General features: G+C 48.5%; 6 protein-coding genes across 6 annotated transcripts; 1 reads left to right on the top strand and 5 right to left on the bottom strand.

Annotated features, from left to right (window-relative positions):
* Positions 1-1,319: 1,319 nt before the first annotated feature.
* Positions 1,320-2,015, bottom strand: HOO65_090242 (uncharacterized protein; the record flags this gene model as incomplete). The annotated part of the gene is made up of 1 exon (XM_071001660.1): positions 1,320-2,015. One exon carries the CDS (start codon positions 2,013-2,015, stop codon positions 1,320-1,322), a length of 696 nt encoding a protein of 231 aa, XP_070856128.1.
* Positions 2,016-5,792: 3,777 nt separating this feature from the next.
* On the bottom strand, positions 5,793-6,236 carry HOO65_090243 (uncharacterized protein; the record flags this gene model as incomplete). The annotated part of the gene is made up of 1 exon (XM_071001661.1): positions 5,793-6,236. One exon carries the CDS (start codon positions 6,234-6,236, stop codon positions 5,793-5,795), a length of 444 nt encoding a protein of 147 aa, XP_070856129.1.
* A 571-nt stretch (positions 6,237-6,807) lies between these two features.
* HOO65_090244 (uncharacterized protein) lies at positions 6,808-7,533 on the bottom strand (the record flags this gene model as incomplete). Its single annotated transcript, XM_071001662.1, has 1 exon — positions 6,808-7,533. One exon carries the CDS (start codon positions 7,531-7,533, stop codon positions 6,808-6,810), a length of 726 nt encoding a protein of 241 aa, XP_070856130.1.
* A 3,281-nt stretch (positions 7,534-10,814) lies between these two features.
* On the bottom strand, positions 10,815-11,555 carry HOO65_090245 (uncharacterized protein; the record flags this gene model as incomplete). The annotated part of the gene is made up of 1 exon (XM_071001663.1): positions 10,815-11,555. The coding sequence occupies one exon, from the start codon at positions 11,553-11,555 to the stop codon at positions 10,815-10,817; it is 741 nt and encodes a 246-aa protein (XP_070856131.1).
* A 3,998-nt stretch (positions 11,556-15,553) lies between these two features.
* On the top strand, positions 15,554-18,217 carry HOO65_090246 (putative pyrophosphatase/phosphodiesterase; the record flags this gene model as incomplete). Its single annotated transcript, XM_071001664.1, has 1 exon — positions 15,554-18,217. One exon carries the CDS (start codon positions 15,554-15,556, stop codon positions 18,215-18,217), a length of 2,664 nt encoding a protein of 887 aa, XP_070856132.1.
* A 2,300-nt stretch (positions 18,218-20,517) lies between these two features.
* On the bottom strand, positions 20,518-22,483 carry HOO65_090247 (amidohydrolase domain-containing protein; the record flags this gene model as incomplete). The annotated part of the gene is made up of 3 exons (XM_071004484.1): positions 20,518-21,733; positions 21,810-21,945; positions 22,075-22,483. The coding sequence occupies 3 exons, from the start codon at positions 22,481-22,483 to the stop codon at positions 20,518-20,520; spliced, it is 1,761 nt and encodes a 586-aa protein (XP_070856133.1).
* Between the last annotated feature and the right edge of the window lie 448 nt (positions 22,484-22,931).

Consider the following 22,931-nt stretch of genomic DNA (forward strand, 5'->3'; position numbering starts at 1 on the left):
TGGCTAATCCGCTTCGATTCAGACCCGGGTGAGGGGGGTTACAACTTTGACCTTGGCCGCTCTGAAGGTTACCATTGCTTCTACATCTGCCACCTCTCCGTTACACGCACGCTCATCGTACTCTTGTGTCGGGTAGAGCCTCCCCTCCGTGGTCTAGGGCCCAGCCAACTGAGTAAATCCAGACTGTGTCCGGTTATTCCTTGTCTAGTAACCTTAGTAGCCTCTTTCTTGCTTGGGTTCTCCATAAGCACTATAGCAAGCCCTCCCCGAATAAATCTCTGATCGAGAGAGGGGGCATTGCCTTTTCTTGGCCTAGAGTCCCAGTTATTGCGACCAATTTGCGTTGCATAGGGAAGCCTGTATTCCGCCCGCACATATCATGTGTTGGCGCACACCTCGAATAATGTAAGATATCTGCTGTTTTCATGTTTGTTTATGCCACAGTTGTTGTACAGCCGCACCCCGACTTTCTGATGCCATGACATCCAAAGTATTAAGTCCATTGAGTGGTGGTTTTCGGGGGTTTCATTACGAGACGCGCAAGTATGAGCCTGGGACCCGGTCCTTGTTGGCTAGGGGGCCTTTGTGCTAGAGGCCAAGGCCTTGACAATCACTGTCTTTCCATTGCTGCAGGCCTTGGCGGTTGCGCTGACTGGAGCTACCCCGTGTTGCCCATGCGAAGCAATATCCAGTTTCTCCCCCGTTCACCCCCATGACTGCCTCCTCCGTTTGGCGGGATGTTTTACGACGCAGGTGGCTCCCGAAAGATTATAAGTCATGGCTGAGAAATAGAGGCAGAAGACTTGCGAAAAAAAAAAAAAAAAAGAGAAGCACCGAGAAATACGGATGATTAAGCTAGAAAAGGTCAATCAAAAGATACAAGTTATTGGTACTTGGTGCCTTCAGAGGCAAATGATTGTTTTATTAAAAGAGTACAGGGGCGATACAAAGTTGTCCGTGGAAACTTATAGATACGCCCAGAAGACATACAACTATCCTTTGCAAGTCTAACCATACACCCACGTCTTACAACACACCACAGTACTGAGAAACTAGACCTGGCTATTCACGCAATGTTGGAAACTGAGAAGCCCCATATGCCACGGAAGCTGCCGTGCCGGGGAGCTGACCGACCCAAAGCCCAAACCTTCCTAGGAATCAGCAACTGGTGACATAGAAACGTGAGATATCTTGGGCCAATGCGAGCGTCTGTTCATTGTTAACAAAATTGAGTGAAGAGCTGCATACAAGTTCTGACCCCTCCCCTCCGCCTTCACGCTCCCCCTCGGTAGCCAAAACTAGACACGCAAACACACTGCTCAGCGTGGCCAGGAACCCAGGTTACTTCCCGCCCTGCTCCTGCTCCCTTCTCTCTTGTCCTCCTGCCTCTCCCCTTTGCCACTATCTAGTGAAGGGGCCTCATTTTCCGGCCTCCGGTCTTTCAACTTTGGGAAGGAAAAGTGAATACGCTCAGTGGGGAAGAAACTCTTCCCGATGATGGGGTGAGAACGGTGCTTGAGGAGGATTCGATCGAGAGGCCTGCTGTTGACCTGCTGCGCCTGTGCGTAGTACTTGGTGTTGAGAATTGTATCCCACTCCCCATCAGTAGGGAGGATGACGGCTTCGTCCCTAGGGCCAAGACCGCGGTCCTTGCGAATTCCAGCAACCATCTCATCGGTCTTGGGGTCGTTGTTGACGTCGAAAACCACCCATTCTATATCGTCACGCGTATAGCCATGCTTGCCAGCGAGGACATTGTAGATTTCCCCCAGACCGAGTTTTTTTTCGTGCTGCGGCTCTATGTCGTTGTTGGCGACGTGAATGGCGGCAACCCTTTTCCCGGGATAAAAGCCAATGATGGTAATCAGTTCATAGCCCTGGCCCTCTTTGTAAAACATGACACTATCTGTATAAGCAAGGCTATTAACTTTGTAGCCGTGATCCTCAATGATGCTAGCACACGAAATGCTGAAAAGGGACAGAGCCGCAGTCAATGAAGGAAAAAAGAATTTCATTGTTTTTCTGTGAATACAAAATGAATGAGTGTAGGAGAGCACAATTATCCAGCGAAGGAGTAGAAGGGTGATATGGGAAGAGATCTCGGGTTCTAGAAATTCTCTTTGTTTACTATGTAACTATTTGTCAACAGGCTCTCATGATCAATCCCTTAACGCCTAGTCTTTGCTTTTTTTGTTTTTTTTTCACATCAATCAATAGAAGTCGTAAGCTATTCCGCACAAAATAGAGAATGCAGGGTGTTGTGACTTCATGCAGCCCCATGCACGACAAGTTGAGTATATATGCGTTAAAGCATGAGCAGATTTTCATTACGAGACATTCTAGAGCGCAAAATAAGTGATCAAGCGTGGATTCATGTAGTCTATCCATCCACCCATCCATATACGCTTTAAGAGATCTGCAGAGTAGCCTCGGAGATATCTAAGCTTGATCTTGGGTATTAATATGGCCTATAATGATATGATACGTAGAATATTTTCCCTCGCTTATAGAACGCCTTGTTGTAGCATTGTTACACTAACTGTTCTATTGAACAAACAAGGCAGGCAACAGACGCCAAAGAAGTGTGGATGGAAGAGTGGTATCCGTTCAGAGTTGGTTGGATACATAAGCTTCCGCCAAGACGACAAGCTCAAGATTCTTACAATTAATGCCCCCTTTTTATGGTAATCCTAGAGCTGGCTAGCTAGCCTGTTTTGCACAGTATGCCTGCCCTGGCCAAGTTCTACATGGTTTGACAAAAGTAATGGGTGCTATTGAATATACAGCCCCCAACAGCCATAAGTGAAAAATATAGCCTCCATTTAGGCAGCACCTCTACCAAGGATCATAGCCTGCATAGTCTACATCTACATCCGAGGCTTGCTCATCAGCCACATGGACTACTGTCCCTTGGTCTATATGGATAAGCAGCGAGTAGAGTAGCCCAGTCTGTGCTATCAAGGGCGTTTCTTTAGTCTAATACGACCGCTCGTTGATCTATGTTTACTCGTCGATATAACATATGGCCGATCTTGCGCTATGCCCCATAATGCCTTTTCTTTAGTTGAGGCGGCCCTTGGACACCACTCCTCAACAAACTGGCCATTACCTGCATATCAAACAACATCCTTTTCGTCAGTCGAAGCTCCTCTCCATGTTAAGCCATCCTTCTTCCAATGCTTAGCTATGGCTTTTTGTCATTTTCGCTCTGTCGCTTGCTAAGCGGCCTCATTTGACCAGAAGTCTTGTTCTTAGGCTTAAATGATACCGTCTGATGTAGTTTGGTTATGTCCTTGAAAAATAACTTGAGTGCCTCTGAAACAGAGGTTGGGAGGGTACTTTGATATTCTCTATCCCTCTTTCGGGTAATCAGGTTGGAAAGTGGCCTGCTGATAATAGGAGTCATTGAGGCCCAAGGCCTGGGAGCCTAGCCTGTTCGAGTTGAGTTTGTAGTTACACATTAGGCTTCGACGTGGCATCTGCTAGGTCTCAAGGTGCTAAGCGCTAGATCAACTTTTCAATTTCTCTCACTTGTGGCTTCTTTAGGCAACTCAAAGTATCCTGAGCCAAGAGGCTCGGATATATAAGACGGACAAGATGACATACATACCGTGGTGATATTGTCTTCGTCACAGTATACACTAAATCCAGTCAAGTAGCACCAACTAGCAAGATCATACTAGCCTGCAACCACCACAAAGGACAGCGTAATCGCACAGCCTTCAATATTGATCGCTTGGGTGACTGCAACCCATTCCAGGGTGGCAGGCCGGCCTGTATTCGCTTTTCCGTGTCTTTCTACGCCCGTGACAACCATTCCGCTTGCAACCAGGCCCGCCAGGAAAGCAACCCTCTTCAAGGTTGTAGATATCAACTACGTCAATGCCATATTTCGCAACTGTCTTCTGCATAAGCCTGAATCACTTGTGAATAATGGTCGGGGCTTCGCGCATTTAACACCTTAATAATCGTATTTACGACTGAAACGCATCTCAAGCTTCGGGTGTCACTTGGCCGAGTTAGCAGCCTAGCTTTTGCCAACAACTAACGCGTCGTAGTCGTTAAACAGTCGATGAGCTATTTTCTCAATGCCATGAAGCCGAGGGCGGAATTATTGAGCACGCAGGGGGAGACTGAGGCCGGCAATAGCCTCTTCCCCCCGATTAGATAGTTTGCGTGATTAAGGGACGATGTCGCTTCGAGAACGTTTATCGCGATATCGGCCATAGAGGGTGCCAGGCAGCACTTTGTATATCTTTGCAGAGGGATAGATGTGTAATTTTGGGTTGTTTCGAAAGCCCGAGGTGCGATGATGATTTTTTTTTTTTCTAAACTGCAGCATACCTGTTAATTGATAAATCATCGAATAGCTCGCTTTTCTTCCGGACTTGCTTGTCATGCAGTGGTGTTGTTTGTTGAAAAACAGAGAGTCGGCGCTACCCGGATTGCTGACCCTGATCTAGTTGGCTCAAACGTTAGGGTTAACATAGGACTAAAGGGCAAGAAATGGACAGACATAAAACAACATCAACAATCATTTGTTACTTCTTCTAGGACACTTAGTACGTCCTTCTAATATCTACTGTCAGTGTTTCTCAAAATGTAAGAAGCTTTTAAATGGTATCAGGCATGTGACTATATATCTGCTGAGTCATGTCCCAATATTTACATAGGAAGTTGGAAAGAAATCAGCACCCTCTGGACAGGATTCTATATGAAATTAAAAAAAAAATCAATTAAAATTGTCATTGATTACTATTCTGTTCTCTAGACGTTTCAACGGCAATTTGGCATGTTCTTGAGTTGTCTGCTGCCGAGCTTCCCGAACCCCCAACTCTCGATAATTCCGCCCTCCCCTGTGCATCGACATCTCCCTCGTTAATATTATCCTTTCCTTCACTTGCAGTCATATCTCCCCCATGTTTTAGCCAGGCTCTTTTGGCTCTGCGCTGCTTGCCAAGGATCTCATTTGCCTGTCGACGGTCCTGAACCTCAGACTCTAATAAGCTGTTCTGATGCATTACTGCTTTTGTTCTCTTGATTAATGATGTGAGTCCCTCAAGGATAGATGCAGGTGAGCTGTTCTTATACCTGTTGATTTGCCGTTTGAGGCATTCAAACTGAGAGCTAGCTTCAAGTGCTGTCTTTGGGGTCCTAGAAACCCAATGGTCAGAGAGGCTAGCCTCCTCCTCGATCAGTGTTAGAGTTTGTAGCTGCACATCAGGCTTTGATATCACACTTTCTCCATCCAATGATACAAGTTCAGCCCCTTCAAAACCCCCCTTGGTATTACTTTCTGTCATAGCTGCTTGGTGGGCAGTATAAAAGGCTAGAAGGAAATCAGTCTTGGGAACATGGGCTATCGAGCACCTGATTAGATGCTCAATTTCTCAACCATAGGCCTTCTTGAGTGGCTCAAAGCACCCGACATCAAGAGGCTGAAGTAGACAAGAGGAATGAGCAGGCATACACAGTGTGATTATGTGGTTGTCTTCACAATGTTGCTCAAAATCGACCGAGTGGTGGTTTTCATGCCCATCGAGGATCACAAGGCGGTAGTGACCGGTTGATCGGCCCTTGGTATGCCGGCCAAAGTGCCTTAGCCACTCAAGACCTGCACCATTATCAGACCAGCCATTATGGGTTGTCGCAACAGCCCAATCGTCTGGGAGGTTGCGTTCTCAATTCCAGCTGGCGAAATGATATTGGCCCACAACCACGATGAACGGCGCGATTGCCCAGCCTCCAGCATTGATCGTCTAGACGACGGTAACCCATTCTCAGTTTCTTGGCTAAACTGATTTCACCTTTGCATGTCTTTTCACGCCCGGGACAGCCATTCCATTTGCAATAACACCCATGGTAGAGCCAGTATCGTCAAAATTATAGATGTCAGCTAGGTTGATACCATACTTCGCAATTGTGCTTTCCACAAGCCTAAACCAATCGTGAATACGGGCTGGATCTTTGCATTTAGCCCTCTCGTAGTCATATCTACGATTAAAGCACGTCTTGAGGTCTGGTTGTCGCTTGATGCAGTTAGAACCCCGACGTTTGCTGACGGGTAACGCGTCGCGGTCGGCGAGCAGCCGGTTGGCCATTTCTTCCACACTACGAAGCTGGGGGGGGAATCCTCGAGACCCTAGGTCGATAATGTATTCAACAATAACCTGCTCCTCTAGATCAGATAGTTTTGTATGATTTAGGGACAATACCGCTTTGAGAATGCTTGCCATGATATCGATCACAGAGGGCACTAGGCAGGACGTTGTATATCCTTGCAGGGTGATTGAGATATAATTTTGGGTCATTTCAAAGGGCTTGAAGGGCGAGAATTGCATTTCTTTTTTGAGTTCATTGTGGCATACTTGGTGGTTGAGAAATAGCTGGAAAAGGGAAAGTAAAGGGAGTTGTGGAATTGTGTTTCGATTTCCCATGCTTTACGACTTCTTATGCACATACGTTATGTATGTCATGATAAGTGCACCTTACACCAGAGTTAGTTTCAATTCTTCACGGAGTACGGCTCAAGGCTAAAATACGAAGTTTTCAAGCGGGAAAGAATGCAGCTTTATTAGTTAACGGAGACTAACAACCCTCTAATATTGACAAGGCGCTCCCGGCATATAGCCATGACCAATATCATAACACATATTTAGTCATAGTAGGTCCAGGTGCGTTGTCTTACGGTTTATCGAATACCAAGACACTGAACGAGCTTAAGAGGCTTCTGTACCGGCATTGCGCCGTGTGGCTAGACATGTCAAGGGCTGGCTCCTTGATCAGAACTAAGGAGCCGGGGCCTCGTCACCCAACATATCCGAAATCGTGGGCAAGCTCCGGATCAATTTTAGCTAGTTTTTCTATCTCTTTCTTTTCCTGCTCCTCGTATAGGGCCATCATTTGAGCCTCTTGCTCATCGCCGTTGAATGGCTGGGAGGCTTCGTCTTTGCCTTGTGCATTTTCCAAGTTCCGGAAAGAAAATTGAATGCGATCAATGGGAATGATATGGTCTTCGTAAAGTCGATAGTTGGTTTTTATAACAATCCGGTCGAGCGGTCTACGGTTAACGAGCGTTGCCTGTGTGTAGTACTTGGTTTTGAGGATCATGTCCCACTCGCTGTCGCTAGGTAGGATTCTGACTTGTTGAGAGCCAAGGTTACGGCCGCGACGAATTAACCTAATGAGTTTGTCTGTTTCCTCATCGTTCATAACGTTGAAGGCCAGCCATTTGACATCATCAGGTTGGCAGTGACGCTTTTCAGCGAGAGCATTGTAGATATCTTTCAGGCCGAGCTTACTCTCACTCTCAGGCTCCATGTCGTTGTTTGCAAGGTAGATAGTGGCAGCCCCCATCTCAGGGTGGAAGCTAATGATGTCGACCTCTAGGTAATCCCCTTGATTGTTAACATACGCAACTGAATCTACACCTCTAAAGCCCCTTACCTTGTAGCCATTATCTTTTAAGATGCTAGCAAGAGCAGGGCTAAGAAGGGACAGAGCTAAAGGCAATGAAAAAGAAGAGAGTCTCATCGTTTCAAGTGACAAAGAATATGGGCAAAGTGTAGGAATGTCGCAGTGTAGGAATTCAAAAGCGCAAAAGTGGTGTGAGGAGGATGTCCAAAACCAACTTTCTGGCATCCAAAACAGGCGGCACATACAAGCTATTTAACCAGATTTCAACGGCTGCGAAGAATGCTTCGCCGGCGTTGACTTGCAGCCCTCTCACGCACACAACTACCACCCAAGAGCCCCTCTATGGCCTTTGTCTGCAACTGAGATGGCCAGGGATAGCCGGCGTGCTGCTGCAACTTCATGTAGCCTCATTTTCCACAGTCCAAGCTTCACCAAGGTATCTATGTAGAACTACCAAAAGGTCTTAATTGTGAAGCATCACACGATAGAAAATATGATAGCTAACCGGCGATACATGCAAGCGTACTGCCAAGCCAGACGGCCAGCGCTGCAAAGGCCATGAGCTTTATGCTAAAGTCTGACCTGTGCGCCTACACACAAGGAGATCTAATACAAATGTAAGCAGGCTCAGCTACGCACATTAGATAGCCCGTGGCGGTGCTTAGGACATCATTTGCTGTTGCCAGTAGTTAATCCTTGCACAATGATAGTATAGTGTTCTTACACTACTTGTACTACAGAAAGCACTACATCGGATAATACATGCCGAAGAGCCCCCCCTCTATAAGTTGTAGCTGGCAATCCCATATGGTTGGCTGTAGCTTTCTCGGCTTTTCCCAGACTTGGGAAACCTTGGCATTACAAGAAATAAAGGCTCCGGGTAGTGCCAGGGCCAGCCACCTGCGCGCCCTATTAAGCCATACGTTTAAAAGCAGGCAACGGCCTTTCGGAACTTACCCCTCCGTTGGAAACAAAAAAAAAGAGTTCAAGTCTAGCTAGCCAGGTAAAAACTGCTTTGTCTCGATTTGGAAGATATCGTTGCCATGATCCGAATACTGCGAGTTGGACGCTGCTCGGTCGTTGGGGCTTTGAGCCATATCAGGGACTGTTACGGAACAAGCGGCAGAGGCAGTGGCTCTAAAGAGAGCGTCTTATAGCCTCTTCACTAGCCTAGCATAACCACTCGTCAATCTAGCGTATCCGCGTCGATCCCCTCTCAAATAATGGCGTCTTTTCCTGGGCCAACTGTCGTCTATTTATTACGCATGTGTTGTCATGTTCTGAATAAGGACGTGTCATGGCTTACCTTGTACTAACTAGGAGTGCTGCGCTGCAAATATCCGCTACCATCTCTGTTGACGGTATAACACATATAAGCTTCATTTAACCAGGCAAATTAGGCTTGGCTTGCTAGTGCATATCACATCTTTCGACACTCCCATCCCGTCCCAGCATACATGTAATTAGTAATGACAACACAGCATTTCCAATACTACCCCATGCTCTCCTTCTCAGCGGCTTAAATGATACTATTTTATAGGCATGGCGAACTACACATTAACGGTGCAAACTGCACGTAATCAATATCAGCACTGCTATGTGATCTATCAAGTTTGCCATAGATTTTCAGTTTATATTTTATTACAGAAAGATTGGATGCACTTTGGCTGTCCGTCTTTGTTCTATTGGCTCTGTCATAAGTTCCTCAGACCTTCCCCTCCATGCTAATATCGCATGGCGGTCTTCCGCAACGCTTGAGGAGAGTATCTAAGTGTACCTAGGTGCAGATGTGTACGGCGCTGTCCATTGATTGGCTCTATATTCTCAACTTCATACCATGAATTCTGCAGGGGCCCTACACCCTTCTGCTCCGGCGTCCCCCTGTCCTTCAACCCACCCCAGTCAAATCGCGATCCTTAATCTGAAATTCCAGTCTGGGACCTGCCGGCGATCATGTAAGAAGGCTGTGCGGCCTACAGCTACCAATGAGCAGCTAATAATCCATAATAATAACGAAAATATTAGCTTCCTGGGCTCCTTCGCTTCCAAAACGGGCGGCATATATTGTATTAGCTATATAACGGCCTCTCTACGGCCACGCAGGATACCTCGTAAACGCCATGCCGTGATATCTTTACATCCATCACTGCCAACCAAGGACTATCCTACTTCTCTGCTGCAAAAAGCCTACAGCCATAGACAGCTTGTCTGGTGTTATGGCTCAATGTAGCCCTATTCGCCGCAGTCTATCAGTGGCGATTTTACCCTGCTTGTTTAGCCTTACGGAGGCGAAGGAAATGTCTGTAAGGTCGGGGCAACAACTTTGCCTTTATTTATGCAGCGCTATGACTGTCCGCTGATGCGTGATATCATTCGTTAGAGTGAATCCAAGGTAGTCAATGCTATTGAGTTCTTGAGCGTCACTTTTGGAAGAATTGATATATGACTTGTCAGCTAGTAGAAATCGCCGACATACTTAATAATTCACGGAGTGTGCGTGTTGAGAGTCATAAGTTCACGTTTCGGCTCTGGGAAGCTTTCACACAATGAGCAGCAGCAAAAGAAGTGACTTGGATAACGGTTCAGGCCATTGCGCGTTTTCCAAAGCCAACAAACACTAAAGATGCATCACTACATTGTTCTCCCGCGTTATATGGCTTGCCATGTCCGTGCACCTTTACAGAACTTCTCAGCTGCAAACTATGCCCCTAATACCATCACTATACTACGTCCCTATAATACCTCCTCCCCCCAGCATAGCGTTACAGGCTATCGAGAGCCAATCTAAGCATTAGTAAGAGCAGTAGTAGCTGGCTCTAACGCAGATAACTAGGGTATCCAAATGGCGGCTTTTCAAGATCTTTGTCCTAACTGTGAAGATTCTTGTACAAAAAGGAGCAGCCTAAGTTGTAAGCAGATAGCCACATAGAACTTAAGCCAAGCTACAGTGTTGTTGGTCTGCTCCCAAATCCATACTAGTTCCATCCCATGTCACTCAGTCTCTTTAAATCTCCCGGTCAATATCCGCTAGCACGCTAGCTTCCAAATGTCTGCTATCCCATATCCGTAACACGTGTAGCGAGTCTTCTAATCGTTGCAAATATGCCAAGTGTAATACGAAAGATCCCATACGTACTGAAAACCTTGACCAAAAAGCCGTAGTTGTCACGATACTGAAGCTTTATTTCAAGTTAAGACTTTTCTATTTGATATTAGGGGGATCCGTTTCTGGTGATTGGTTAGAACATGGTTAAAGTCCTTTGCTCGATCTCAAAAACACAAGCTATATCGTATATAGATAGGCCAAAAGCCCGGAGCGGAGCTTTAGAAAAGCCGTCTTCTTGCCTCTTCAGCCTTAGCAGTCAAACGCAGTCATGATTATCATGTGAACTAGGAGCCTAAGGATTGGTATCGTCCTCGTCAACAAGATCAGCATCCATCGCATCCATGAACTTGAGTTCCTCCTCTTCCATAAAAAGGGCCTGTAATGAGGCCCCCTCCTCGTCATCACTTAACGGCTGATCATCACCAGCATCTAGTCTCTCAGTAGGGTATTCAAAGAAAGTATACCAATCGTCCGACGATTCGAAACCGAAGTGAATAGTATCAATTTCGAGGATCCTGTCTGGGTACTCGAAACTCTTCTTGCTTAAAACGATTTTCCGGGGGTGGCGAGTATCTATATCCAACAAATACCCGAAGTACTTGGTGCTGAGGATCGTGTCCCACCCCACCTCGCCAGGAGCGATTCTGACCTCCTTTCTGCGCTGTACACCGCGTCTCCTGCGAATTTCGGCAATGGCCTCCTTGGTTTCTGGGTCCTTTCCAACGTCGAAAATCATCCAATTCATTTCCTGTGGAAACCGCCCCTCCCTAGAGAAAACCTCTTGGTAGATTGCTTTTAAGCCAAGCTTTTTGTCCGCAGGTTCCACGTCGTTATTAACAACGTTGATAAAGAATTCATCGTGCCCGAAGTGGAACAAGTCGATCAATGTGTCGTATCCCGTTTTGTAGTCATGTAAAACAACTGCGCGCTGGTTCTTGAAGCTCTTAACTTCGTACCCAGACTCGTAGATAGACAGAGCCTGACAGAGGCCCGAAAAGGACAGAGCCAAAGGCAGTACAGATAGGAATCTCATAGTGGCGAGTGGTGAAAGACGTAAAAAATGGTGTAATAATGCAAGAACTGTGCAAGAAGGATGTTCAAAACGTGTTGGTCCACGATTTATGAGCAGCGTACGTTGGCTATTTAGTAGCTTTTTGAGCAGCCTGCTTGCCATGAATGATGCTTCACTAACACCGAGTTACATTTCTTCCATCTTGGCTAGCAAGAGCTGCAAACTATGTTGTTGCCCTTACACATAAGAAAAGGGAAAAGAAAGTATGCTCAACGACAGTCTATCCGCTGTTGTGAAGTGTCTCTATGAGCCGGTTGGCTTGATGCTTACGCCTAGTTGTCTACGCATCCCACTTCTATTCTAAAAGGCATAAAATACGTAGGCTGGGCTCAAGACATGATATGGTCCGTGATAGCACCTAGCCTCCATTGCTTAGGTTCTGTAACAAGTGCAGAAGTGTCAGACGGGCCAGGCTTGCCTTACACCTATACCAACTAGTTTTGTCATCAGATTCACGTTGGTCCCGTCCCCGTCGTACGAGCGCTTTTGCAGTCCCAGAAGCTGAAAGCTGGGAGGAAAAAAGAGGCTTATTTTAGTCACTCTAGCTGAGCTGCATAATCCTTACTCTAGTTACAATGCAATAGTGAATACAGAGAGCCGAAGAGGAGGACGTACATTGGCGTGGAAGCTAAGGCAGCCGCAACATCAGCAACGTAGTAAGAACAGGAGATTATGCGGCAGGGAAGCAAGTGCTAGCTAGCATTGGCAGAGTAAGGATACGGCCTCAAAGGCAGGTCAGCCAAGCTGGAAGAACACAGCCGCTTGAGGACCACTGGAAAGCAAAAGCAGAAAAAGCCCTAAGTCCGAAGTTGGTGGAAGGGTCTCTCAGGGCACCGTGTACCCGCAAGGACTAGGTAGCATCATCAAGAATCTTACGCTCCCTTAACTCCGTCTTATCTAGACCCTATATGAGACGGCATATGAGCAAATTCGCCGCTACCGACTCAAGCGACAAAGACCCACTTATTTATACCAAGTAAGTTTTGTGTGGCGCTTAACGCCATTTGACGCAGGGGCCAAATAGACAACTAACGCCGGGTGACGCCCCTAACCTTCCGTAGCTGAAGACCCACAAAGGGGTTAGTACGCCATAACAAACCCTAAGACCTATCCAGGAAGTAGAGGGCGAGAGCTGGGGCTCGGGGTAACTGAACATAGTGAGGGCAGCGAGTGCATGAGTCGCACATCAGGACACATCAGAGCACATCAGGCCAGGACCAGAAACCCCATTTTTTGTGACATGGGACAGAAGAAAAACCTGCTTGATAGGCCACGAGTTTGTGTTTTGCGCCTGCGCAATATCTGTAGTTCTCCATCGCAGATTCCTATGTTGCTCTCTTCTTTTGAGGGCTTCGACTGAGGAACTCCCAGCATCGTCATTGCCTATCAGCCTTCACGACGACTGATGCTAGCCGCAGACGGGAATCCTTTCCCTCGGTATCAAACCGCCAGCAGGACAACACATGGCATGGCAGACAAATACTTGACATTCACTATCCAAGAGCAGCCGTGTAACAACACACGAGTGAAAAGGGCTGTGCTTTTGCTGGCCTGGACAAATGCATCATACGCCACAGACAAAAAACCCTATCCAGGAAACATCACAATCAAGAGATTGAATAAACTAGGGTGGAATATGCAAGTCAAACAAAACAAACGCCCTGCTGCCTTCAGCGGAGATGCATCTAGCATAGTGCCCTGCTGTCACCATGTCACCCAAGGAAATCAAGATGATTCCTAACGACGTCGATAGTTGTGTTCCCGAGTGCCATGCAGTTCAAGACCATTTGACTGAGTGGCAGCTTGGTGAAAGAGAAGCCCGAAGAGCATGTAGTCACGTGTGGTGCGGGCCATTGTCCGACCTCACTAGTGGACTGCCTCTCCAGGCTATTGCAACGCTTACCGGTTCTAGTGATCCTCAGCGTCAATTGTGCGCTTTCACCTTTGCTCCAGGTGTATCAGTCGCCAACCTGTCACGCCATTGCCAGGCATTACTAACTAAAAGCTAACGTGGCCGGACCTGACCTCAGAATTATACCCTCGACACGTTCGTGCTAGGGCTAGTGATGGACGTGAGAGGATAAGTATAAATATGGGAAATATAACGTCAATGACTAGGGGAAAAGTCAATGTTATGTTGCTAGCATAAACATAACAGGTTGGTACATGGCACTGCTTTCATATGATTTGCTGATGATCTTACTATCACTGCGGCAGTTGGCCGGTCACATGCCTCCATTCAGGATCATTCGATCGGGCCAACCAGGTAGGCGTCTGTGTTCACTGCTTGTACTACCTCGGTGTCTGGTTCGATGTAGTTCTTTATCTTGTCGTTCTTTTCTAACAGGGTTGAGCGGCCGTTCTTGTTTGCCAGTAGTGCGAATCCACTCTTGGTCTTCTGTACGTCCTTTAGAGCTTTCTTCAGCTCAGGGTCTAGTTCCCTCAGTCTGGCTGACATCAGGATGCTCTCGCAGTTGCGCATCACGTTTTCGGCGCTAACTCTTACCAGGACTCTGTCGTCCTGGCGGGCCGCTGGCTGTCAGTAACGCCCAGTGGGGGCGTTCGCGTCTGCCTTGCGGCGCGTGACAGTCTGCCACTCGCCGCCCTGATTGGCGGCCTCGTGGGACTTGGCTTCTCTAGCCGCATCCTGGGTGTCTGCTGGCTTTGTCGCTGGTCTCTTCACCATATCCACGAAGGATGGGGCCTTCTTTGCGGGCTCGCCCGCGGGCCGGGTTTGCCAGCCCCCTCTTCAGCAGGCTGGAAATCGTTTGTCCACTGCTCTGGTCTCCGTCGTTGTTGCCTGTCGGCCGTTCGTGTATGTTTTGTGTGTGTTTGATACACTTCTTTGCTGAATTTTCAAGGGTTGTTTAGGGTTAGTCCTTCTTCCTGTGCTGAACACCCTGTAAAGAAAGGGGGGCTCGGTTTGATTTGAATATATTTAACGTCTACTGGAATCACTCGGACAGAATTGACCCTCACAGATCTCGGGCGGGAGAAGCTCGTATGCTCCCAAGCAAGCATGTTACTCGCCCTCCTACTGTAGCCGTCATGTGCAAAAAAAAAAAAAGGAAAAACAACTAGAAAAGAAGACAAAACACAACAAGAAAGAAGAAAGCAAAAACCGTGCACGTAACCCCCTCGTAAACATCAAACAAATCTGAACGCCCCGCCTCCCTCCGTGCTAGCCCGTCACCTGTTATGTGTCTACCCGACACGCCCTCCATTTAGGGTCTAGTTTTTCCGCTAGGTACTTACGGGACCTATCCTCTCTGAGGAGTTTCTTCACGAACCTCCCCGCCAGTCTCGTAGCGTTGCCCATGCAGCGGGGGGTCTTAGTAGGGCATTGGTGGCCAACCCCGGCTCACGATAGTGCGTCGTTTGATCTTAGTGATTCCAGTAGACGTCAAATATATTCAAATCAAATCAAATGCAGCGGGGGTCTCGGTGAGTGGGGCTCGGTGAGCACACCGAGTGACAGGGGTTCTGTTTTCTTAGTATCTCTTAGCTGCAGCACTTCACGGAGTTAGCGTAATTGGTGTAGTGGTAACATTAATCGTTGCCATCTGGTAATGATTTCGATTAGCCCTGGGTTCGATTCCCAGATTACGCATTTCCTATGGACACTTCGTCATCACTTTTTGTTGTTGTATCGTAATTTGGGGGCCAAGGCTCGGTCCTTGCGCTTATATTTTTACCCGCCGTTTACCCGAAAGTAGTCTTTTTGGCCCCTGACATAACTTCACCCTCCCTCGTAACATGACGGCGACGACAACGACAGGTTGCGAGTGTCCGCAATCAGGTCAACCGGCCGCAAATTCTTTTTTCTTCTTTACATTTCTTGTCTTTTCTTCGTCTTCCGTCTCAATTTCCACAAACATCGTACATCAATAGATCTTGATCCCCTCTCGCCCTGCCCACACGATCGAAAAGTCCAGCCTTTCTTTCCCCTTTCAATCGCTATGCCTATACCTCCCCGAAATTCCGACGCCAGTACAGATCTTGGGCCCGACAGCCACGATAGCCATGGCCTTCTTTCTCCAATAGCCTACGATGACGACGCCGCATCACTCCACAGCGCCCATAGCGGTCGTAGTGCACGTAGCGATCAAGACAGCGATAGCTCGGACGATGAGCTGCAGATTCGCGCACGCAACAGCTCTGAGCTGCGTCTACATGACCAGTTAGTGCTACATGAGGAAGAAGAGCTAGAAACGCTAGTTCAACACCAACGGCGCAAGCAGAATCGTCGGCCATCGGCCCTGGCCCCACTAACGAAGCCACTTGCTGGCCTCTTCCGCAATACGACAGACGCTCGCTCATCGTCATCGTTGAGCTTGGCTTCATCTTCTGCCTCGGCTATTGACCCGGCAAGCGAAAAGCGCACCATGCGCAGGGCGCGCCGCCAAAGGAAGAAGAATCGCCTACTCGAGAACGCAGTTCACGGCGAGGATGGAGAGCTAATGTATGAGATGGAAGAAGGCGGATTCAAGGACGGCAGTTCAACAGCGTCAAGCTCAGACCATGATGACAGGGAAGATCTTCTACAACGACGGATGGCCCGCGGCAAGGCATTGCGAGCCAGCGATAAACGAAGTCGATGCTTGGCTATTGGAGCAGTGGTTGCAGTGGCGGTGCTAGCGGTGGGAATTTTTATATGGAGCCAGTCCTCCGCAAATTCTCTACACCCAACCCTTAAGATTGACAGCAAAAAGCTAGTCAGCAACGGCACTGCGCTATTTGCCCCTACAACCATCATCGTCAGTCTAGACGGCTTCCGTGCAGACTTCCTGCAGCGCGGCCTAACTCCTCGGCTGAAGAAATTCATTAAAGAGGGTGTATCTCCCAAGTACATGAATCCATCATTCCCATCGGTCACATTCCCGAATCATTATACTCTAGCTACCGGCTTGTATCCTGAGGCACATGGTATTGTCGGCAATACATTTTGGGATCCGGAACTAAAAGAGGAGTTTTACTATACCGACCCAGAGCGCAGCCTCAATCCTAAGTGGTGGGATGGCGAGCCGTTCTGGGTGACGGCTGAAAAGGCAGGCATCCGTACTGGCGTGCATATGTGGCCCGGCAGCGAAGCGCACATCGGTGGCATTGAGCCCAGCTTCCTTGATAAATTCAACGGCGATGAGCCACTTGATAACAAAGTTGCTCGTGTACTCGAGTTCCTGGATAAGCCGGGTGCTGAAGCGCCTGATGTGCCGCTTAATGAGACACGCGCTCAGCTTATTGCCTTCTACGTGCCCAACGTCGATGCTGATGGCCACAAATATGGGCCCAACAGCACTGAGATCCGCAGCACTATTTCCGACGTTGACATGATGCTAGACAAACTTTTCCATGGCCTTGAGCAACGTAATCTGACCGACATTGTCAATATCATCGTTGTCTCTGATCACGGCATGGCCACCACAGACACACTGCGTGTGCTACAGCTCGATGATCTTGTTGATCTATCCAAAGTCGCCCACCAAGACGGCTGGCCGCTGGTTGGTCTGCGTCTACACGATGAAGCAGCTGATCTCCAGTCTATGTACGAGGCACTGCGCGCGCGCGCAATTGAAACTGACCCTCCTGCCTTTGATGTGTACCTGCGTGACGGCGATATGCCTGAACGCTACCACTTCACGCGTAATCCACGTATTGCTCCATTATGGCTGGTGCCGCGCACGGGATGGGCAATTGCCACACGTGATGAGTTTGATGTAGCAGCAGCGGTGGAAAAGGGCGTACAGTTTGAGCCTCGTGGCTTACATGGTTATGACAATGAGAATCCTCTCATGAGGGCCATCTTTGTAGCTCGTGGGCCCGCATTCCCGCATCCGGGCAATAGTGAGGTAGCTGTGTTCCAAAATACTGAAGTATATAACTTGGTGTGCCGCAGTGTGGGACTAACGCCGATGCCGAATAATGCGACGCTGCAATTCCCACTTCAAGTGCTAGGCTCGCATGCGAAAGGAAACTTTGCGGATCTTGATGAGGACCCAGAGGATTCTCTTCAGACTTCTACTCCTATTGCCCCAGCAGCTTCTTCAGAAGCTACTACTTTCTCTAAGGCTGAATCCCCTTCCATATCCACACCAACTACTCCAGTATCTACTGAGCCTATCCCTGTTCCCGACGAGCCCGCCTCCACTGAATCAGCCCCTACTACATCTATTATCCTTGACGCTGTTCCCACCTCCACAATCCCAGCCGCCTCTTCAGTAGATTCAACCCTCGCCGAATCAACACCCTCCGAAACCCCGCCCTCGCAGACGCAATCACCACAGAAAGGCGCCACCGACAGTATTTCATCGTTTTGGAATTGGATCACTGATAAAGTCAACAATCTCACAGGCGGGAATAAAGACGGTGGTGATGATGGAGAAGGCAATGACGAGAAGGCTGACCATGATGACAGTGATGATGACCACAAAGATGACGATCACAAGGCTAGTAACTCTATTGTAGAGCACATCGACGACGCCATTGACTGGGTTTCGGGCAAATTTAATCATCTACTCAACCATGGCGACAGCGGAGACGCAGATGGGGATGTATCCAAGGTGGACGCCGAAACACAAACTGGAAATGGCGCCGATAGTGCCGACTGGGACCGATCAGTCTAGCGGAAGCCATATATCTGTGCGTATTAGCCTTTTCTATCTTGTGCTTTCTAGAGTTTTGTACTTTGTTCTTGGTTATACTTAGAATTGCTTTTTGTTTGTTTGATCATTTCTTTTTTTTTTTTTTCAGTTGTGCTATATGCTGCTTTCTCAACTTTCACGATGACCATGCCTCGCGGGGGGCCAAAGAAAAAAAAAAGAAGTTTAAAAAAGAAACAGAAACAAGATTTTATAACCTCCGATACGGGGAATCGAACCCCGGCCTTCTCGGTGAGAGCGAGATATCCTAGCCCCTAGACCATATCGGATAGACGTTTATTGCCGAACACTACACCAACAACATATCTATAAGAGGCTTGCAAACCCGCGTTTGCTTATTTTTTAGTGCATGACGACTACAGGAGTACTGGCCAAAGCGGGATGCAAGAGCGCGGATCTACTGGTTCCCGAGAGGACGATGTCTCTGACGGCGGCGAGACGCTGGAAGAACGACGCATTCAGGGCTGACTTTAAGAACTGGATGAGAGACAACTGCCCAAACACCGACCACCTTGGAGGGGCGCTGGGAATCCCAAGGCCATACCATACAAGCTGGACTGGATGAGAGGGCTGAACCGAGGCACCGTCGTGAGAATCCTGGCGGCGCGCTCCAAACATGGCGACTTTGAGAAGTACCACACCAAGTTCAACCATCAGGACGCCGAGACAAAGTGCCAAGTGCCGAACTGTGGCAAACCGAAGGACTTTAGCCACTCATGGGAGTGCATGGGCAACGCTACAAGACTGGCGGGGAGGTTCGTAAAGAAACTCCTCAGAGAGGATAGGTCCTGTAAGTACCTGGTGGAAAACCTAGACCCTAAATGGAGGGCGTGCCGGGTAGACACATAACAGGTGACGGGCTAGCACGGAGGGAGGCGGGGCGTTCAGACTTGTTTGATGTTTACGTGGGGGTTATGTGCATAGCTTTTGCTTTCTTCTTTCTTGTTGTTTTTGTTTTTCTTTTCTAGTTCTTCCTTTTTTCTTCTTTTTTTTCTTTTTTGCATATGACGACTACAGGAGGAGGGCGAGTAACAAGCTTGCTTAGGAGCATACGTGCTTCTCCCGCCCAAGATCTATAGTCAGCCTCGTAGAAGGTCAATTCTGTCCGGTAACCAATCCGGCGTCGTTTGATCTTAGTGATTCCAGTAGACGTTAAATATATTCAAATCAAATCAAAATAAAAAACCCCCCGCGTTTGCCTTTAATGTAGGCCTACCCAAGTATTAGCACGTGAATAGATGGTTGCTTCATACGACTTGAGTCATATAAATAGTCAGGGATAGAGATGAAGAGAGTATGGACTCACCAGGCGACGAGGCGGAGTATATGTCGGGACTCCCCATGTCACCAGCTATATAACCACTTGGCTTTCTGTGCGAGACAGCCAGACCCTTTTGCAATGCCATCTCCCATATTATCATTTCTATGATGGTTAGTGTTATTACGTTCTACCGCCTCTCAGCCTAAATTGATTCTCTCTTCCATAAAATGCACTGTTTCAAAATCCTTGCTCCTCTCCTGCTTATCTCGGGCGATGCCCATGCTACTGCTATCATCTCGCGGCCCTCGGCGGACAACACTTTCCATGGAGCTTTGTCTAGATATACATCTACACGCAAGTGTTCTTCAAGTACTAGACTACCTCTAGCCACCGCCACAACGTACTCTCCCACCCCTTCTACAACCATGTCAGTCTCTCCTGCCCGAGCCGAGCACTGGTGGTGGGACACACCCAAACCCTCTGAAGAAGAGCTCGCCGCTAGCTCGTGCCCTAACTACAGCGGCTGCCTATGCAACCCTTCGGTTAAAATACCGCGTGGTCGATACTGCGGCGGCTGTTCATACCGTGGCTCCCAAGTCATACTAATGACGGGCTACTATGCCAGCAGCTCAGATATGTTCTATTGTGATGGCGCCTTTTGCTGTTGGATGCGGAACGAGACGTGTTCACCTTTTGGAGCTTGGTGTGAGTGGCAATGAGTCAGCGAAACCTTCCACAAATGTCAAGGAAGTAAGAGCTTAAAGGGGTAGATATGTGCGATGCACCACAACAAAAAGATTCCGCGTTTCATAGTTTTGGAGTACAGCACAGCTTTAAATAATAATATCGGAATGTAAAAGAGGAATCAGAATTCAGTATGCCCGTAACTGTGGAACCAAGGCTTCATAAGTCGTTCAAATGTGTGTCCATACCTGTGTCTGTCTGTATATGTGCTCCCACCCCCACCCACCTATTTACCACTTGGTCTCACCCTTCCCTCCTCTTAATCCCGCCACGATGGCCTCTCCACCACTTCCCATCCCATCTCCATTTCATCCTGCCCCGGGAATCCCAGCTCCATGGCTGGTCCGAATATGAGTGATGTGCGTACACCATCAAGCTTCCAAATCTGGCCCTCTTTCATAATAAAATCCACATGCCGGAACGCACGCGAGTCCGAACGTGGGTCCGCGTCCAACGCAACGATATCCGCCACGCAGCCTTCGCCAAGCCAGCCAAACTGCACGCCCGCCGAGCCCACGCCGCCTATGCTGCCTCTACCTCTGCCTCTGCCCACCTTAGCACCACTATCGGCTCCGCTAGCCTCAGCTCCCTGCATCCAGCCCCCGCCACATGCCCTATACCCATTTATAGTGGCCGCACACAAGACCGCCATAACTGGCATGCCAGCATCAATCAACAGCTCCAATTCACGCGCGTTCTGTCCATGCGCAAAAACACCCGAGTCCCCCCCAGCCGCAATAGTAACGCCAATATCATATGCTAGCCGTACGCTGCGCTGCATAGCCTGCATAGCATCGGGGTTAAGCACTGCTAGTGCGGCAAGAGTAGGTACATATATGCAGCCACGCTCACGCATAGCGAGAAACAGCTCGTCGTCGGCGTTGATAGGGCCGTGTTCAAGTGTTGAAGCTCCGGCCTCAACAGCCATTAACGAGGCATCGGCGCTAGTAGCATGTGCAGCAACAGGCAGCTTGTTTATGCGAGCTTCGTTAACAAGAGCACGAAGCTCGGCATAAGTGAAGGCTGGTGTCGGGGTAAAGGCAGCAGGGGAATTTGGGTTTTTCGGCTCATCCTCGGATGTAGATGTGGATCCAGCTCCATTAAATGGGTGTGACGGTGAATCAACGTAGACCTTAATGACGTCAGCACCTGCAGCAGCGCGCGTCCTCACTGCATTGATAACAGCGGCAATACGGTCTTTTGGATCTACTAGCATACAGGAGGCGAGGTCGTCGTTCAAAGAGTCCAAAGTCAACGATGTCAAGGGCCGAGTAGCAACAAAGAGACGGGGTCCCGGAGCCAAGCCACGGTTTATGCTATTGCGAAGGTCAGTATCATATGACTGCATGCCCTCGGTGCCGAGATCACGCAAAGTTGTATAGCCGGCAAGGAGAGCAGCGCGCACATGATTGGTGGCGCGAATAGTCCGTTCTACAACGCTTTCAGCAGAAATTTGGGCAGAAGGAGGGCGTTCCCTAGGAGCAGAAAAACGGGCAATGAATTAGCATCAAGACTATATTTAGTCGCCTAGTAGATGTAGGGCCAGCTCACCTGTATGAGTGCAAGAACACATGCGTATTTGAATCAACCAGTCCCGGCATGACAAACTTGCCACGTAGATCAACATCACCAGTCTTGGTCACAACCTCAGTATCAGCATCGTGCTGAATCATGCGCATAATCTTACCTGTAGCGCAGTTTACTTCAATAGTGACGTCAGGCACAACTTCTTCCGTGCGTGGATCAAATAACATAGACGTGTGAATCGTCAAAATCCGTTGTTCCTGGCGCGATTTATGTTTGTGCCTCTGCATACGCACATAGCTATCATCAGTGGGTTTTGTGATTGTCGCCCGAGCTGTGGCAGAAAGAGTGGAGAGGGTGGGAGTCGGGATGGAGACAGGAGCAGATGCAGAAATAGCTACGGTTCCGGGGCGGCCAGGCGCAAGGCCAAAAGAGGAGCCTGCTCTTCGAGGAAAATCAACACCAGGAGGACAATAGCGCGCGGGGGGTTTCCGATCAATTGGCACAGGCACATGTTTATATGACTGTGAAGATGTAGCAGAGCCAATAGCAGTATCGATAGGCTTCGGACGAGATGTGAGCATACTATAGGTCGACACACTATGAGTACTCGAGCTCTTGTAGTTTGCTTTGCCACCGCCCTTGGCGCCACCGCCGCGAGGAAACGGCAAAGGCCGGAGACTGGGACGGGGAGGATCCATAAAGGCGGTCGGTGCGTCGTACGGAACCGTTTAAGGGAGTGATGACAAGGAAGGCAGCAAGACAAGGTAGTTAGGGAGGCTTCAGTTGTTATGCTAAGATGACGGCGAAAGGAGGGCAGACTGGGCTGTTTCGAGCAGGCTGTGTCGCGTGTTTAGTGGATTACAGTAGTACAGTCAGATGTTAAAACAAGGAAAGGAAAGAATAAAAGTAGAGGGGCCACTTTATAGAGGACAATAGGCTATTCCATCCGGGCAAAAGGTTTGCACACTTTTTCTATCTTCAATATCAGGGCTGCGATTTTTGAGGCTGATCGGACAGCAAAGCTGAGGCTTTTTTTTGGTGAGCCTTAGACAAAGAACTATTGCGTTGAGAGTGCGGTTACAGATTTTCGGGCTGGCCTTGAAGGTAAGAGCGACAACGCATGATAACGATAACGAGGAATCCGTA

The sequence above is a fragment of the Ceratocystis lukuohia genome (assembly GCF_044167205.1).
Source record: "Ceratocystis lukuohia strain C4212 chromosome Unknown Supercontig9_pilon, whole genome shotgun sequence".
In the NCBI taxonomy this organism is placed as follows: domain Eukaryota; kingdom Fungi; phylum Ascomycota; class Sordariomycetes; order Microascales; family Ceratocystidaceae; genus Ceratocystis; species Ceratocystis lukuohia.